At 65.6% G+C, this 12,929-nt stretch overlaps 1 protein-coding gene and 1 long non-coding RNA gene across 3 annotated transcripts; one reads left to right on the forward strand and one right to left on the reverse strand.

Moving 5' to 3' along the window:
- Window positions 1-422: 422 nt before the first annotated feature.
- On the forward strand, window positions 423-11,215 carry PSMD8 (proteasome 26S subunit, non-ATPase 8). 2 transcript variants are annotated; one of them, XM_090129994.1, is made up of 8 exons: window positions 423-604; window positions 1,970-2,042; window positions 3,810-3,912; window positions 6,680-6,793; window positions 6,945-6,996; window positions 7,588-7,688; window positions 8,803-8,914; window positions 10,736-11,215. In XM_090129994.1, the coding sequence occupies exons 1-8, from the start codon at window positions 464-466 to the stop codon at window positions 10,874-10,876; spliced, it is 837 nt and encodes a 278-aa protein (XP_089986120.1). In that variant the 5' UTR covers window positions 423-463; the 3' UTR covers window positions 10,877-11,215. The 2 variants fall into 2 exon arrangements, with proteins under 2 accessions (XP_089986120.1, XP_089986119.1); XM_090129993.1 differs by lacking the exon at window positions 6,945-6,996 and having other exon boundaries at window positions 429-604; window positions 6,680-6,845.
- An 89-nt stretch (window positions 11,216-11,304) lies between these two features.
- On the reverse strand, window positions 11,305-12,466 carry LOC116241286 (uncharacterized). Its single transcript, XR_004169483.2, has 2 exons — window positions 12,205-12,466; window positions 11,305-12,098 (listed from the first exon to the last, which is right to left on the reverse strand). It is a non-coding gene; the product is annotated as an uncharacterized LOC116241286 (long non-coding RNA).
- Window positions 12,467-12,929: the final 463 nt, after the last annotated feature.

The following is a 12,929-nucleotide window of genomic DNA, read 5'->3' on the forward strand; positions in this document are numbered from 1 at the left end:
GGGAGGCGGGGCGGGGGGGTCAAATTTGGAGCCGTTTTAAGTTAAAAAAGAAGAAATTTGGTTGTTTTTTTGGGGGGGGGCGGGCGGGGGGAGGTGAGGGGGGGGTCCGGTGTACGGTACGGAGCAATAAAACGGATTTTTGTTGGTTCGGGGTCTTTTTGGGGCCTTTTGGGGGAGGTTTGGGGTCTTTTGGGGGAGGTTTTTATTTCCCCCCCCCCCCCCCCCGCGTGGCGTCACCGTTCCCTTCCGCGCCCACCTCTTCCGGTTCCGCGCGGGCCACTTCCGGCTCGCTCAACGCGACTTCCGGCTCGTGTTGATGACGTCAGGGCACCGCGGGCAGCCCGCCCTATCTGCGCATGCTCCGAGCGGTGTTTCCACGGCACCGCCGCAGCCGTAAAGCGCGGCGGCGGGCCGGCACGCTGCTTGACGGCAGCGTCGCGAAGCGGCGCGGCGCAGACTCACGATGGCGGCGGCGGTGCTGAACGGGGCGGAGGGCGGCGGGGGGCTGCGGGCGGCGGCCGGGATGTACGAGCAGCTGAAGGGCGAGTGGGGCCGGAAGAGCCCCAACCTCAGCAAGTGCGGGGAGGCCTTGGGCCGCCTCAAGGTGGGCCGGGGGTCCCGGGCCGCGTTCGGGGCTCTGCGGGCCTTCGGGGGGGGCCTGGATCAGCGCTCGGGGGGGGCCGGGCCTTTTGGGGGGGGGCCCTGGGTCACCCCTTGGGGGTCTTGGGCTTTTATGGGGGTCCCGGGCCGCCTTTGGGGGGTCCTGGGCCGTTATTGGGGGTCCTGGGTCGTCCGTTGGGGGTCTCGGGCCTCTTGGGGGGTCTGAGGGCCTTTATTGGGGGTCCTGGATCCCCTCCTGGGGGTCCTGGGCCTTTTTGGGGGGGTCCCTGGGTCGCCCCTTGGGGGTCCTGGGCCTTCGTTGGGGGGTCTCTGAATCTTTATTGGGGTCCCTGGGTCCCACCCTGGGGGTCTTGGGCTTTTATGGGGGTCCCTGGCCGCCTTTGGGGGTCCTGGGCCTTTATTGGGGTCCCTGGGTCACCCCTTGGGGGTCCTGGGCCTTTTTGGGGGGGTCCCGGGCCGCCTTTGGGGGGTCTGAGGCCCTTTATTGGGGTCCCTGGGTCGTCCCCTGGGGGTCCTGGGCCTTTGTTGGGGGGTCTCTGAACCTTTATTGGGGGTCCCTTGGTCACCCCTTGGGGGTCTTGGGCTTTTATGGGGGTCCCGGGCCACCTCTGGGGGGTCCTGGGCCGTTATTGGGGGTCCTGGGCCTTTTGGGGGGGGTCCCTGGGTCGCCCCTTGGGGGTCCTGGGCCTTTGTTGGGGGGTCTCTGAACCTTTATTGGGGTCCCTGGGTCACCCTTTGAGGGTCTTGGGCTTTTATTGGGGGTCTTTTTGTCTTTTGGGGTCCCCGGGTCATCCCGGGGGGGTCCTGGCCCTTTACTGGGCGTCCTGGGCCTTTACTGGGGGGTCTCTGAACCCTTATTGGGGGTCCCTGGGTCACCCCTTGGGGGTCTTGGGCTTTTATGGGGGGGTCTCTTGGTCTTTTGGGGTCCTGGGGTCATCTGCTGGGGATCCTAGGGCATTTTCTGGGGGTCCCTGGGGGTCCCTGAGCCTTTACTGGGGGGCCCTGGGCCACCCCTTGGGGGTCTCGAGCTTTTAGTGGGGGTCCCTTGGCCTTTTTGGGGTCCCTGGTCCTTCATTTGGGTGCCTCTTTGTTTTTTGGGGGGTCCTGAGCCCCTTTTGGGGTCTCCAGCCCCTTTTGGGGTCTCCCCCCTTTTTGGGGTCCCCGCTCTGTGTTCTGGTGTCCCCATTTTTGGGGTCTTCGTGGGGCCGCATTTTGGTGTTTTAAGGCCCAGTTTTGGTGTCCCTGTGTGTGGGGGGGGGTTTGGGGTCCCCGATGCCGGGGGGGGGGGCGGAGGGGGGCTGCCCCGCTCATTAGGGCTGCCGCTAACGAGGTTTCTCCCCTAACGAAGCTGGCGCTGCTGGAGCTGAACTTCCTGCCCACCTCCGGCGTCGCGCTGACCAAACAGCAGCTCGTGTTGGCCAGTGGGTGGGGGGGATTCGGGGGGGTTTGGGGGGTGCTGTGGGGGTCCTGTGTGGGTCTGGGGTCCCATTGGGGTCCCATTGTGGGGGTGGGGGGGGTGGGGGGGATGTGGGGTAGGGGGTGATGTGGGGTTTTGGGGGTTTTTGGGGTTTTGGGGGTGGGGGGACGCGGCAGTGTGGGGGGGGGTGGGGGGATTTGGGGGCGTGGGGGGGGGATGTGGGGTGGGGGGAGAAAATATGGGGTGGGGGGGATATGGAGGGGTGGGGAGGGGGGGGATGGGGGTGGGGGGTAGGGGGATGTGGGGTTATGGGAAGGGGATGTGGGATGGGGGGGATGTGGGGGGTGGGGATGGGATATGGGGGTGGGATGGGGGGATTTGGGGTGGGGGGTTGTGGGATGGGGGACACGGGGGCAGGGATGGGGTTATGGGGACAGGAGGAAGGGATGTGGGGCCATGGGAACTGGGGTGGGGACACAGGGAGGGGGTTATGGGGTTGTGGGGTTATGGGGTCGTGGGGTTATGGGGTGGTACGTCTGTGGGGTTATGGGGCCACAGGGTGTAGGGTTGTGGGGTTATGGGATTGTGGGATGATGGGGTTATGGGACGGTAGGGTTATGGGGTCATGGGGTTTTGGGGCTGTGGGCTATGGGGCTGTAGGTTATGGGGGTGTGGGGCTGTGGGGTTGTGGGACTGTGGGTTATGGGGTTGTGGGGCTGTGGATTATGGGGTTTTGGGGCTGTGGGGTTATAGGGTTGTGGGGCTGTGAGCTATGGGGCTGTGGGTGATGGGGTTGTGGGGCTGTGGGGTTGTAGGGTTATGGGGCTGTGGGTTGTGGGGTTGTGGGACTGTGGGCTGTGGGGCTGTGGGTTGTGGGGCTGCCGCTATTGCACTGTGGGGCTGTGGGGCTGTGGGCTGTGGGGTTGTGGGGCTGTGGGTTGTGGGGCTGCTGCTATGGGGCTGTGGGCTGTGGGGCTGTGGGGCTGCCGCTATGGGGCTGTGGGCTGTGGGGCTGCCGCTATTGCACTGTGGGGCTGTGGGCTGTGGGGTTGTGGGGCTGTGGGCTGTGGGGCTGCCGCTATGGGGCTGTGGGTTGTGGGGCTGTGGGGCTGCCGCTATGGGGCTGTGGGCTGTGGGGATGTGGGGCTGCCACTATGGGGCTGTGGGCTGTGGGGTTGTGGGGCTGTGGGCTGTGGGGCTGTGGGTTGTGGGGCTGCCGCTATGGGGCTGTGGGCTGTGGGCTGTGGGGCTGCCGTTGTGGGGCTGTGGGGCTGTGGGCTGTGGGGCTGCCGCTATGGGGCTGTGGGTTGTGGGGTTGTGGGGCTGCCGCTATGGGGCTGTGGGCTGTGGGGCTGCCGCTATGGGGCTGTGGGTTGTGGGGCTGCCGCTATGGGGCTGTGGGCTGTGGGGCTGCTGCTATGGGGCTGTGGGCTGTGGGGCTGTGGGGCTGCCGCTATGGGGCTGTGGGTTGTGGGGCTGTGGGGCTGTGGGCTGTGGGGCTGCCGCTATGGGGCTGTGGGTTGTGGGGTTGTGGGGCTGCCGCTATGGGGCTGTGGGCTGTGGGTTGTGGGGCTGCCGCTATGGGGCTGTGGGTTGTGGGGCTGTGGGGCTGTGGGGCTGCCGCTATGGGGCTGTGGGCTGTGGGGCTGTGGGGCTGCCACTATGGGGCTGTGGGCTGTGGGGTTGTGGGGCTGCCACTATGGGGCTGTGGGCTGTGGGGTTGTGGGGCTGTGGGCTGTGGGGCTGCCGCTATGGGGCGCTGCTCCGGCAGGGGACATCCTGGAGATCGGGGCGCAGTGGAGCATCCTGAAGAAGGACATCCCGTCCTTCGAGCGCTACATGGCGCAGCTCAAGTGCTACTACTTCGACTACAAGTCAGTGGGGCTGGGGGTCCCGCTGGGGGGCTGGGGGCCCTCTGGGGCTCTGGGGGGTCCCTCTGGGGTCCCACTGTGGGTCTGGAGTCCCGCTGGGGTCCCGCTGGGGGGCTGGGGTCCCACTGGGGTCCTGCTGGGGGGCTGGGGTCCCTTTGTGGGTTTGGGGGCTCCTGTTGGGGCCCCGCTGTGGGTCTGGGGTCCCGCTGGGGTCCTGCTGGGGGGCTGGGGTCCCTTTGTGGGTTTGGGGGCTCCTATTGGAGCCCCACTGTGGGTCTGTGGTCCCGCCGTGGGTCTGGGGTCCCTCTGGGGGTCCTGTTGTGGGTCTGGGGTCCCTCTGGGGGTTCCCCTGTGGGTCTGGGGTCCCATTGTGGGTCTGGGGGGTCCTGTTGGGGTCCCACTGCGGGTCTGGGATCCCACTGTTGCTCTGGGGGTCCCTCGGGGGTCCCCCTGTGGGTCTGGGGTCCCTGTGTTGCTCTGGGAGATCTCATTGGGGGTCCCATTGTGGGTCTGGGGTCCCGCTGTGGGTCTGAGTTCTCCCTGTGGGTCTGGGGTTCCTCTGGGGCTCTGGGGGGTCCTGTTGGGGTTCCGCTGTGGGTCTGGGGTCCCTTTGTGGGTCTGGGGGGTCCTGTTGGGGTCCTGCCGTGAGTCCGTGGTCCCACTGTGGGTCTGGGGTCCTCCTGTGGGTCTGGGGGCTCCTATTGGGGTCTCGCTGTGGGTCTGGGGTCCCCCGTGGGTCTGGGGGCTCCTATTGGGGTCCCACTGTGGGTCCATGGTCCTGCTGTGGGTCTGGGGTCCCACCGTGGGTCTGGGGGCACCAATTGGGGTCCCCCGTGGGTCTGGGGTCCTGCTGTGGGTCTGGGGGCTCCTATTGGGGTCCCCCGTGGGTCTGGGGTCCCCTGTGGGTCTGGGGGCTTCTATTGGGGTCCCATTGTGGGTCGGGCTCCCTGGGGGGTCGGGCTCCCTGGGGGGTTGGGGTCCCGCTGTGGGTCTGGGGTCCCTGGTGGGTCTGGGGTCCCTGGGGGGTCGGGGTCCCTGGGGGTCGGGGTCCCATTGTGGGTCTGGGGTCCCTGGGGGTCGGGGTCCCTGGGGGGTCGGGGTCCCGCTGTGGGTCTGGGGTCCCTGGTGGGTCTGGGTTCCCCCTGTGGTCTGGGGGCTTCTATTGGGATCCCATTGTGGGTCTGGGTTCCCCCCGTGGGTCTGGGGGCTCCTATTGGGGTCCCATTGTGGGTCGGGGTCCCTGGGGGTCGGGCTCCCTGGGGGGTCGGGGTCCCTGGGGGTCGGGGTCCCATTGTGGGTCAGGGTCCCATTGTGGGTCGGAGTCCCATTGTGGGTCTGGGGTCCCTGGGGGTCGGGGTCCCTGGGGGGTCGGGGTCCCGCTGTGGGTCTGGGGTCCCTGGTGGGTCTGGGGGCTCCTATTGGGGTCCCATTGTGGGTTGGGGTCCCTGGGGGTCGGGGTCCCCTGGGGGGTCAGGGTCCCATTGTGGGTCGGGGTCCTGCTGTGGGTCTGGGGGCTCCTATTGGGGTCCCTGGTGGCTCTGGGGTCCCTGGTGGGTCTGGGTTCCTCCTGTGGGTCTGGGGGCTTCTATTGGGGTCCCTGGTGGGTCGGGGTCCCTGTGGGTTGGGGTCCCTGGTGGCTTTGGGGTCCCATTGTGGGTTGGGGTCCCGCTGTGGGTCTGGGGTCCCCCGTGGCTCTGGGGTCCCTGGGGGGTCGGGGTCCCATTGTGGGTCTGGGGTCCCTGGGGGTCGGGGTCCCTGGGGGGTTGGGGTCCCGCTGTGGGTCTGGGGTCCCTGAAGGGTTGAGGTCCTGCTGTGGGTCTGGGGGCTCCTATTGGGGTCCCTGGGGGTTGGGGTCCCCGGTGGGCCTGTGTTCCCCCTGTGGCTCTGGGGTCCCATTGTGGGTCTGGGGTCCCTGTGTTGCTCTGGGAGATCTCATTGGGGGTCCCATTGTGGGTCTGGGGTCCTGCTGTGGGTCTGAGTTCTCCCTGTGGGTCTGGGGTTCCTCTGGGGTCCCATTGTGGGTCTGGGGTCCCTGGTTGCTCTGGGGTCCCCTGTGGCTCTGGGGTCCTGCTGTGGGTCTGGGGTCCCTGGTGGGTTGAGGTCCTGCTGTGGGTCTGGGGGCTCCTATTGGGGTCCCTGTGGGTCGGGGTCCCTGTGGGTTGGGGTCCCATTGTGGGTCGGGATCCCTGTGGGTCGGGGTCCCATTGTGGGTCGGGGTCCCTGTGGGTCGGGGTCCCATTGTGGGTCGGGGTCCCTGTGGGTCGGGGTCCCATTGTGGGTCGGGGTCCCTGTGGGTCGGGGTCCCTGGTGGGTCTGGGTTCCCCCTGTGGGTCTGGGGGCTCCTATTGGGGTCCCTGGGGGTTGGGGTCCCCTGGGGGGTCAGGGTCCCATTGTGGGTCTGGGGTCCCTGTGGGTCGGGGTCCCATTGTGGGTCTGGGGTCCCATTGTGGGTCTGGGGTCCCTGTGGGTCGGGATCCCTGTGGGTCGGGGTCCCATTGTGGGTCGGGGTCCCTGTGGGTCGGGGTCCCTGGTGGGTCTGGGTTCCCCCTGTGGGTCTGGGGGCTCCTATTGGGGTCCCTGGGGGTTGGGGTCCCCTGGGGGGTCAGGGTCCCATTGTGGGTCGGGGTCCCTGTGGGTCGGGGTCCCATTGTGGGTCTGGGGTCCCATTGTGGGTCTGGGGTCCCATTGTGGGTCGGGGTCCCATTGTGGGTCGGGGTCCCTGTGGGTCGGGGTCCCGCCCCATGGCCGCCCCATGGCCGTGTCCCCGCAGGGAGGAGCTCCCCGACTCGGCGTTCCGCCATCAGCTGCTGGGCCTCAACCTCCTCTTCCTGCTGTCCCAGAACCGCGTGGCCGAGTTCCACACCGAGCTGGAGAGGCTGCCGGCCAGGGACATCCAGAGCAACGTCTACATCCGCCACCCCGTCAGCCTCGAGCAGGTGGGGGGCGGATATGGGGCAGATGTGGGGCAGGGGGCAGATATGGGACGGATATGGGGTGGATATGGGGCAGGGGAGAGATATGGGGCAGATATGGGGCAGGGACATCCAGAGCAACGTCTACATCCGCCACCCCGTGTCACTGGAGCAGGTGGGGGGCGGGGAAATGTGGGGCAGGGGGCAGATGGGGGGCAGGGGGCAGATATGGGGTGGATATGGGGTGGATATGGGGCAGGAGGCAGATATGGGACGGATATGGGGCAGGGACATCCAGAGCAACGTCTACATCCGCCACCCCGTCAGCCTCGAGCAGGTGGGGGGCAGGGAAATGTGGGGCAGGGGGCAGATGTGGGGCAGGGGGGAGATATGGGGCAGATATGGGATGGATATGGGGCAGGGACATCCAGACCAACGTCTACATCCGCCACCCCGTCAGCCTCGAGCAGGTGGGGCGGATGTGGGGCAGATGGGGGGCAGATGTGGGGGTCTGTAGGGTGATATGGGGCAGGTGGGGGCAAGGGATCTATGGGGCAGGTTTGGGGTGGGGGTTAGGGGGTCTATAGGGTGCTATGGGGCAGGGGGTCTGCGGGGCAGATATGGGGGACAGGGGGTCTATAGGGTGATTTGGGGTAGATGGGGGCAGGGGGTCCGTGGGGTGCTATGGGGCAGCCGTGGGGCAGCCGTGGGGCAGCGGGGCGCGCAGGGTGGCTGTGTGCTGACGGCATATTATGGGCTGGCGCAGTACCTGATGGAGGGCAGCTACAACAAGGTGTTCCTGGCCAAGGGCAACATCCCTGCCGAGAGCTACACCTTCTTCATCGACATCCTGCTCGACACCATCCGGTAACCCCGCCTAATTGGGCTGCCTCGTTAGCTCTCATCAGCCTCGTTAGCTCTCATCAGCCTCGTTAGCTCTCATCAGCCTCGTTAGCTCTCATCAGCCTCGTTAATTGCCCTCATTGCCCCTTGTTACTCCCCGTTACTCCACACAACTCCTCCTTACCCCTCGTTACTCCTCGTTACCCCTCATTATCTCTCGCTACTCCTCATTAGCCTCATTACTCGTTATTACCCCTCGTTACCCCTCGTTAGCCCTCATTGTCTCTCATTAGCTCTCATGACCCCTTGTTATGCCTCATTACTGCCCATTAGTTCTTATTACCCCTCATTAGCTCTCATTACCCCTTGTTGCGCCTCACTATCCCTCATTAGCTCTTATTACTCCTCATTAGCTCTTATTACTCCTCATTAGCTCTTATTACTCCTCATTAGCTCTTATTACTGCTCATTAGCTCTTATTACCCCTCGTTATCCCTCGTTACCCCTCATTAGTTCTTATTACCCCTTGTTACCCCTCGTTACCCCTCATTAGCTCTCATTACCCCTCATTAGCTCTTGTTAGCCCTCGTTACTCTCCATTACTCCTTGTTACATCTCATTACCTGTTGTTGCCCTCATTACCCCTCATTAGCATTTCTTCATCAACATTCACCCATCTGCCACCCCCACCTATCCCTTAATTACCCCCCAATGACCCCCCAATGACTCCATGACCCCCAATGACCCTTTAATTACCCGCCAATGACCCCCAATTACCCCCAGTGACCCCCTAATTACCCCTTAATTACCCCCAATGACCCCCCACCTCCCCCCTACTTACCCCCCAATCAGCCCCCCCACCTCCCCTCTAATTACCCCCAGCTCTGAACTGCCCCCCCTTCCTTCCCCCCCACCCCCTTTCCTTCCCCCCTTCCTGCCCCCCCACCCCCTTTTTCCCCCTTCCTGCCCCCCTTTCCTGCCCCCCCATCCCCCTTCCTTCCCCCTTCCCCCCCCTTCCCCCCCCTTCCCCCCCCTTCCTGCCCCCTTCCCCCCCCTTCCTGCCCCCTTCCCCCCCCTTCCCCCCCCTTCCCCCCTTCCCCCCTTGCTGCCCCTTCCTGACGCCATTCCCCGCCCGCAGTGACGAGATGGCGGGCTGCATTGAGCGCGCCTACGAGAAGATTCTGTTCCCCGAGGCGACGCGGATCCTCTTCTTCCCCAGCGCCAAGCGCATGAGCGACTACGGCCGCAAGGTGCTGCCCCACGCCTGCCCCATAACTGCCCCACGGCTGCCCCACACCTGCCCCATAGCGACCCCACAGCTGCCCCATAGCTGCCCCACGGCTGCCCCACAGCTGCCCCACACCTGCCCCATAGCGACCCCATGGCTGCCCCATAGCTGCCCCACGGCTGCCCCACGGCTGCCCCATAGCTGCCCCATGGCTGCCCCACACCTGCCCCATAGCGACCCCACAGCTGCCCCATAGAGACCCCATGGCTGCCCCACAGCTGCCCCATAGCAACCCCATGGCTGCCCCATAACTGCCCCACGGCTGCCCCACAGCTGCCCCACAGCTGCCCCATAACTGCCCCACGGCTGCCCCATAACTGCCCCACAGCTGCCCCACGGCTGCCCCATGGCTGCCCCATAACTACCCCACGGCTGCCCCACAGCTGCCCCATAGCTGCCCCATGGCTGCCCCGTAACTGCCCCACGGCTGCCCCATAGCGACCCCATGGCTGCCCCACGGCTGCCCCATAGAGACCCCACGGCTGCCCCATAGCTGTCCCACGGCTGCCCCATAGAGACCCCATAGCTGCCCCACAGCATCCCCCACTCTGCCCCATAGCACCCTCCCAGCTCCACTCTGCCCCACAGCACCCCGTAGTGCCGCTCCTCAGCCCCATAGCGTGCTCCACAGCCGCCCCATAGCGTGCCTCACATTTCCCACTGCCCCCAAATCTATGGGGCAGCCCCCCGCAAAAACCCCCCCATTTCTGCCCCACATCTCTCTCTGCCCCACAACCCCACCATCTACGGGGCAGCCCCCCCCACCCCCACACTATGGCTCAGCCTCCCCCAACCCCCCCCACCCCCTTTCTTCCCCACAACCCCGCAATCTATGGGGCAGCCCCCCACCACCCCGCTATGGGGCAGCCCCCTATAACCCCCCCCGCCCTTTCTGCCCCACATCTCCCACTGCCCCACAACCCCACCATCTATGGGGCAGCCCCCTATAACCCCTCCCCCTCTCTGCCCCACATCTCCCACTGCCCCACAACCCCACAATCTATGGGGCAGCCCCCCACAATCCCCCTTTCTGCCCCACACCTCCCACTGCCCCACAACCCCACAATCTATGGGGCAGCCTCCCACAATCCCCCTTTCTGCCCCACACCTCCCACTGCCCCACAACCCTGCAATCTATGGGGCAGCCCCCCACCACCCCGCTATGGGGCAGCCCCCTATAATCCCCCCCCCCCCCCTCTCTGCCCCACATCTCCCACTGCCCCACAACCCCACCATCTATGGGGCAGCCCCCCACCACCCCGCTATGGGGCAGCCCCCTATAACCCCCCCCCCTCTCTGCCCCACATCTCCCACTGCCCCACAACCCCACAATCTATGGGGCAGCCCCCTCACCCACCCCCACATTACAGCTCAGCCTCCCCCAACCCACCCCCTTTCTGCCCCACAACCCCACCATCTATGGGGCAGCCCCCCAATCCTCCTCCTTTTTCTGCCCCACATCTCCCACTGCCCCACAACCCCACCATCTATGGGGCAGCCCCCCAATCCTCCTCCTTTTTCTGCCCCACATCTCCCACTGCCCCACAACCCTACCATCTATGGGGCAGCCCCCTATAACCCCCCCCCCTCTCTGCCCCACATCTCCCACTGCCCCACAACCCTACCATCTATGGGGCAGCCCCCTATAACCCCCCCCCCTCTCTGCCCCACATCTCCCACTGCCCCACAACCCCACCATCTACGGGGCAGCCCCCCACCACCCCGCTATGGGGCAGCCCCCTATAACCCCCCCCCCCCCTCTCTGCCCCACATCTCCCCACAGCGCGGCTGGATCCTGGGCCCCAACAACTACTACAGCTTTGGGGTGCAGCAGCAGCAGAAGGCGGAGGACTCCCCCATCCCCTCCACGCAGCTGGCCTCCCAGGTCATCGAATACGCGCGGCAGCTGGAGATGATCGTCTGACGGCGCCCCACAACTTATGGGGCCGCCCCACAACTTATGGGGCCGCCCCACCTTGCCCCCTCCAGACCCATTTTCGGGGTCCCCCCCTCCTTTTCTCTTCACCACGCGTTGCTTTTAAGCTGTTTTAAAGGGGTGTTTCCCCCCCCCGCCCCCCCCCCCTCTAAATGTGGGCTCTGGACCCCCAACTCTGCCCCACAGAAAGGTGGGGCTGTGGGCCCCCAACTCCGCCCCACATTTTCTCCCCATTCCCGTCCATGGGGGGCGGAGGGGGGCGGCGGTGACCCCCATATTTGTCCCATCCCCCCCAACCACCCCCCAATAAAGCCATGGCTTCTCGCAGCGGGGCTCTCGCTGACCCACATCTCTGCCCCATAGCGCAGCACTTGTGGGGCACAGAAACCCCCCCTCCCCAGCCCCACGGCGCAGCAGCTGTGCCCCAACTTTTAATGTGGGTTTGGGGGTGGGGGCGATGCCAGCTTATGGGGCGGCGATTCCAACTTGTGGGGCGGCCGTTCCAACTTAGGGGGCAGGAGTTCCAACTTTGGGGGCATCCACACCAACTTATGGGGCGGCCGTTCCAACTTATGGGGTGGCAGTTCCAACTTCTGGGGCATCCATGCTGACTTATGGGGCAGCTATTCCAATTTACAGGGTCTCCATGCTGACTTATGGGGCAGCTATTCCAACTTATAGGGTATCCACACCAACTTATGGGGCAGCCCTTCCAACTTATGGGGCGGCAGTTCCAACTTATGGGGCATCGACGCTGATTTATGGGGCATCCGTTCCAACTTATGGGGCGGTAGTTCCAACTTATGGGGTGGCAGTTCCAACTTATGGGGCATCCATGCTGACTTATGGGGCGGCCGTTCCAACTTATGGGGCGGCTGTTCCAACTTATGGGGCATCCATGCTGACTTATGGGGCAGCTAATCCAACTTATAGGGTCTCCACGCTGACTTATGGGGTGGCAGTTCCAACTTATGGGGCATCCATGCTGACTTATGGGGTGGCCGTTCCAACTTATGGGGCAGCCGTTCCAACTTATGGGGCGGCAGTTCCAACTTAGGGGGCATCCATGCTGACTTATGGGGCAGCTATTCCAACTTATAGGGTCTCCACGCTGACTTATGGGGCGGCAGCTCCAACTTATGGGGCAGCACCTCCATCCTTTCCGCCCCCTCGGAGGATTTCGGGGGGCACCGCCTTCATCCGAGCCAACCTATGCGATATAATGGGGGGGGGGCTGCGTTAATAGAGTTGGGGGTCTCGGGGACCCCTCCCCTCCTTCCCCCCCCCCCACAAGTGCGCCCCCCAAGTGGCCTCACCACGCTCTGACGTTGTGGGGCAGCCGGGGGGGGTCGCGGTGTTTGCAGTAGCAGCGCTGTGTGCAGTCGCCCCCCACCTGAAATGGGGCCCAGCGGGTGGGGGGGGGCGGCTCCGGCGGGACCCCCAACTCCGACTTGGGGGGCTCCGACTTGGGGGGCTCCGACTTGGGGGGCGCGGAGCCGTGGGGCCCACGGGGGGGTTGGGCTTTGGAGCCCCTCCGTTTGCCCTTCGAGCGCGTTATGGGGCAGAGGGGTTGGGGGGGGGAATGGGGGTCGGGGGGGGGGGTGGGGCTGCCCCCCAAGTGGGGATGGGGGGCAGCCGGGGGGGGGTCCGGGGGGGTGATGTGCAGGGAGCGCAGCTGCTCCAGTAGGCGGCCCATGGCGGAGTCGGGGGAGGGGGGGGAGGCGCTTGTGGGGCACGGGGGGGCAACTGTGGGGTGGGAAGGGGCACTTATGGGGCAGGAGGAGGCACTCGTGGGGCGGGAGGTGGCGCTTATGGGGCAGGAGGTGGCACTTGTGGGGCAGGAGGTGGCACTGATGAGGCGGGGGGTGGCGCTTGTGGGGCGGGAGGTGGCACTTGTGGGGTGTAGGGTGGCACTTGTGGGGCAGGAGGTGGTACTTGTGGGGTGTAGGGTGGCACTTGTGGGGCAGGAGGTGGTACTTGTGGGGTGTAGGGTGGCACTTGTGGGGCGGGAGGTGGCACTTGTGGGGTGTAGGGTGGCACT

This window comes from Phasianus colchicus, chromosome 38 (assembly GCF_987193195.1).
Source record: "Phasianus colchicus chromosome 38, bPhaCol1.hap1.1, whole genome shotgun sequence".
Classification (NCBI taxonomy): Eukaryota; Metazoa; Chordata; class Aves; order Galliformes; family Phasianidae; genus Phasianus; species Phasianus colchicus.

Coding starts and splice junctions, on each gene's coding strand:
- PSMD8 (XM_090129994.1), top strand. CDS start 464: ATGGCGGCGGCGGTGCTGAACGGGGCGGAGGGCGGCGGGGGGCTGCGG. Junction 6,794..6,944: donor GAGCTGGAGAGGCTGCCGGC/CAGGGACATCCA, acceptor GCAGATATGGGG/CAGGGACATCCAGAGCAACG. Junction 7,689..8,802: donor ATCCTGCTCGACACCATCCG/GTAACCCCGCCT, acceptor CCCCGCCCGCAG/TGACGAGATGGCGGGCTGCA.